Source organism: Zea mays, chromosome 9 (assembly GCF_902167145.1).
Source record: "Zea mays cultivar B73 chromosome 9, Zm-B73-REFERENCE-NAM-5.0, whole genome shotgun sequence".
NCBI lineage: Eukaryota > Viridiplantae > Streptophyta > Magnoliopsida > Poales > Poaceae > Zea > Zea mays.
In genome coordinates this window covers 114310583-114313556 of record NC_050104.1, presented here as the reverse complement: position 1 = coordinate 114313556, position 2974 = coordinate 114310583, and the positions used below count along the sequence as shown (strand labels likewise).

Below are 2974 nucleotides of genomic sequence, written 5' to 3'. Positions count from 1 at the left end.
TGATGGTTTTATTGCCTCCAACAGTCCTGAGTTTAGGAATGAAGAGGAGCCATATGCCTTTGCTATGGCTGCCGATTCAGATGATGATCGCCCGGTTGGTGAACTCACAGAGAGTGACATTGAGATGTTGCAACGTGTTTTTCCAGACGGTCGGGATCCTAGAGTGCATGAGTTCAGCGATCTTAGTCTTTCTCATCAGGCAAATGCAGAGGGAAGGGATGATGAGCTGCTTGACGCTCCTAAGTCCGGTCCTAGCATGATGATTGAAAAGGGTAGGGTCTTCAAGGACCTAACTGCCTTGAAGAGGTGGTTGCAGCATTACGCAGTCTTACGTAAGAGGCCGTATAGAGTACTTCATTCGTACGAGAAACGTCATTACACGGTTGTATGTGACAAGGATAACTGTTCATGGAGGGTTTGTGCTAGGATACAAAAGATCACCGCAAAGTGGAAGATAACAAAAGTAGTGGGGCCACACACATGTGCTGAACATGAGTTAACGATGAAACATCGCCAATTGACATCAACCCTCATTGGGAAGCGACTTATGGGAATACTGCAGTCGGAACCAAATATGAAGGTTAGGACAATCATGAGGATTGTGGAGAATGTGTTTGATGGGTACAAGATAACATATGGTAAAGCTTGGAGGGCTAAGCAGTGTGCGTGGAAGATGATATATGGGGACTGGGAGTCTGGGTACGAGCAGCTACCTGTTCTTTAGAGAAAAGTTAGAAAAGCTCAAAGTCGCAACAAATGCCGAAGGTAGAGATTGGTTGAATGGATTGATGCCGGATTTGGAGAAGTGGACGAGAGCTCACGACTTAGGTGGATGGAGATATGAGTTCCAGTGTAGTAACATGGCCGAGTCATTCAACAAATTATTGTTGGGCATACGTGGTATGTCGGTCACTGCTATAGTGACATTTACCTTTTACAAGCTTGTGGCATGGTTTAATGATAGACACTCCCATGCAGTTGGATTGCAGAATGAGGGAGAGAGATGGGCTCCAAAGCCTAAGACCTTTCTAGAGAAGGCAAAGGAAAGGGAAAACACACACACTGTTGATTGTTTTGACTTACAGTCAGGGACATATGAGGTATTCCTTCAAGCTGGTACTACTTCTGACGGCGAGTCACAAGAGTCGAGGAAGCATGTGGTTGTCCTTAATGACTTGTCATGTACTTGTGGCGCACCTAGGCAATACCATTTTCCATGTTCTCATCTAATCGCAGCTGCTCGAGCTCGTAACTTTGACTTAGAGAGGAGGATACCTCAAGAGTTTACTATTGATAAACTAGTGTTGACTTAGAGTCCAAGATTTATTCCTTATCGTGACGCGGGTGAGTGGCCTCCGTACGATGGCCCAAAGTATGTCGCTGATCCAAGCAGTCGTTGGACCAAGCGTGGATCCAGGAAGAGGACGAGGCACAAGATGGTTATGGATCAGGTTGGTGGTAGGAGTAGAAGGGGAAGGAGAACACCATTTCTTACCGACCCCGAGCAGTATGAGTGTGGCAAGTGCGGTAGACTTGGTCATAATTCACGCACTTGTCGTTGGCAGATTAGCGAGGTTTGTATTTTTAGTTTAATGATACTACCTTAATTTTATTTAATAAGGCTATATTACTTACTAACATTAATTTCATTTTGTAGGATGGCACAGTTCCACCTCCTCGACCCGTTCTACGACGAGAGCCACCGGGGGCGTCTTCTGTCGGAAGGCCAGGTATTTAATTGTAAATATGTTTTGTAGATTTGTTGTTGTACAAATGGTGTTGCTAATATAATATTTTTCCGTGTAGGACCTAGCAACGCTTCGTTCTAGGACACACAATGGGTTCCTAGACATGGTGTTCGACGACAGGTACACTAATTACCTCAGACGAGCAGGTCTAGATGTAATATCGTACCAGTTACGACGCGGGTTGCCTACTATTGATTCGGCGGCCATTACTGCACTTGTGGACAGGTATTGTTAGGATTTTGTAAAAATATTCTTGAATCATTGAGCTCGTTTACACTAATTTTTTTAATTATGTAGGTGGCGGCCTGAGACACATAGTTTTCATCTTCCTTTTGGTGAGATGACAGTCACATTAGAGGATACACAGAAGATACTTGGACTCGATGTTGGTGGCAGAGCAGTGACAGGCCAATGTGACTCTGACGGTTGGAGGGCTAGAGTTGAGGCCTTTCTTGGTAGAGAGCTTCCTGCTGAGGGCGTTGAAAGGACTGCTGGAGTAGGCATCACATGCAAAGTTAGCACACATCCAATACCTCTGTCGATAGGTGTCATGATCCTCAGACTTATCGACCTTACAAGGATCACCACAAAAACACATAGGCACTGGAACACCACTTGGCAAAGGCAGCGGGTCGAAGGCAGTTACGGTCAAAGGACCCTTCCTAAATTTCCATAAACTCTATAACAATCACAAATATAATACACTCACAAAATAAGAGGCGGATCCAAAACTTACCTTGGTTTAGCATATTTACCACGCCTAGACATCCTATAAATCAGACGATATCTCTAGTTTAGAAGAATTGGAATGAGCACAGCAACAAGCCAGACGTAGGGTACTATTTTAGAAGACAAGTTGGACCCTACGTCTGACTTGTTGCTGTGCTCATTCCAATTCTTCTAAACTAGAGATATCGTCTGATTTATAGGATGTCTAGGCATGGTAAATATGCTAAACCAAGGTAAGTTTTGGATCCACCTCTTATTTTGTGAGTGTATTATATTTGTGATTGTTATAGAGTTTATGGAAATTTAGGAAGGGTCCTTTGACCGGAACTGCCTTCGACCCGCTGCCTTTGCCAAGTGGTGTTCCAGTGCCTATGTGTTTTTGTGGTGATCCTTGTAAGGTCGATAAGTCTGAGGATCATGACACCTATCGACAGAGGTATTGGATATGTGCTAACTTTGCATGTGATGCCTACTCCAGCAGTCCTTTCAACGCCCTC

The 2974-nt window shown here is 44.4% G+C and overlaps 1 protein-coding gene across 1 annotated transcript; it reads left to right on the top strand.

Moving 5' to 3' along the window:
* Positions 1 to 1436: 1436 nt before the first annotated feature.
* Positions 1437 to 2686, top strand: LOC109942594 (protein MAIN-LIKE 1-like). Its single transcript, XM_020544694.1, has 5 exons — positions 1437 to 1522; positions 1658 to 1730; positions 1807 to 1973; positions 2046 to 2262; positions 2678 to 2686. Exons 1-5 carry the CDS (start codon positions 1437 to 1439, stop codon positions 2684 to 2686), a joined length of 552 nt encoding a protein of 183 aa, XP_020400283.1.
* Positions 2687 to 2974: the final 288 nt, after the last annotated feature.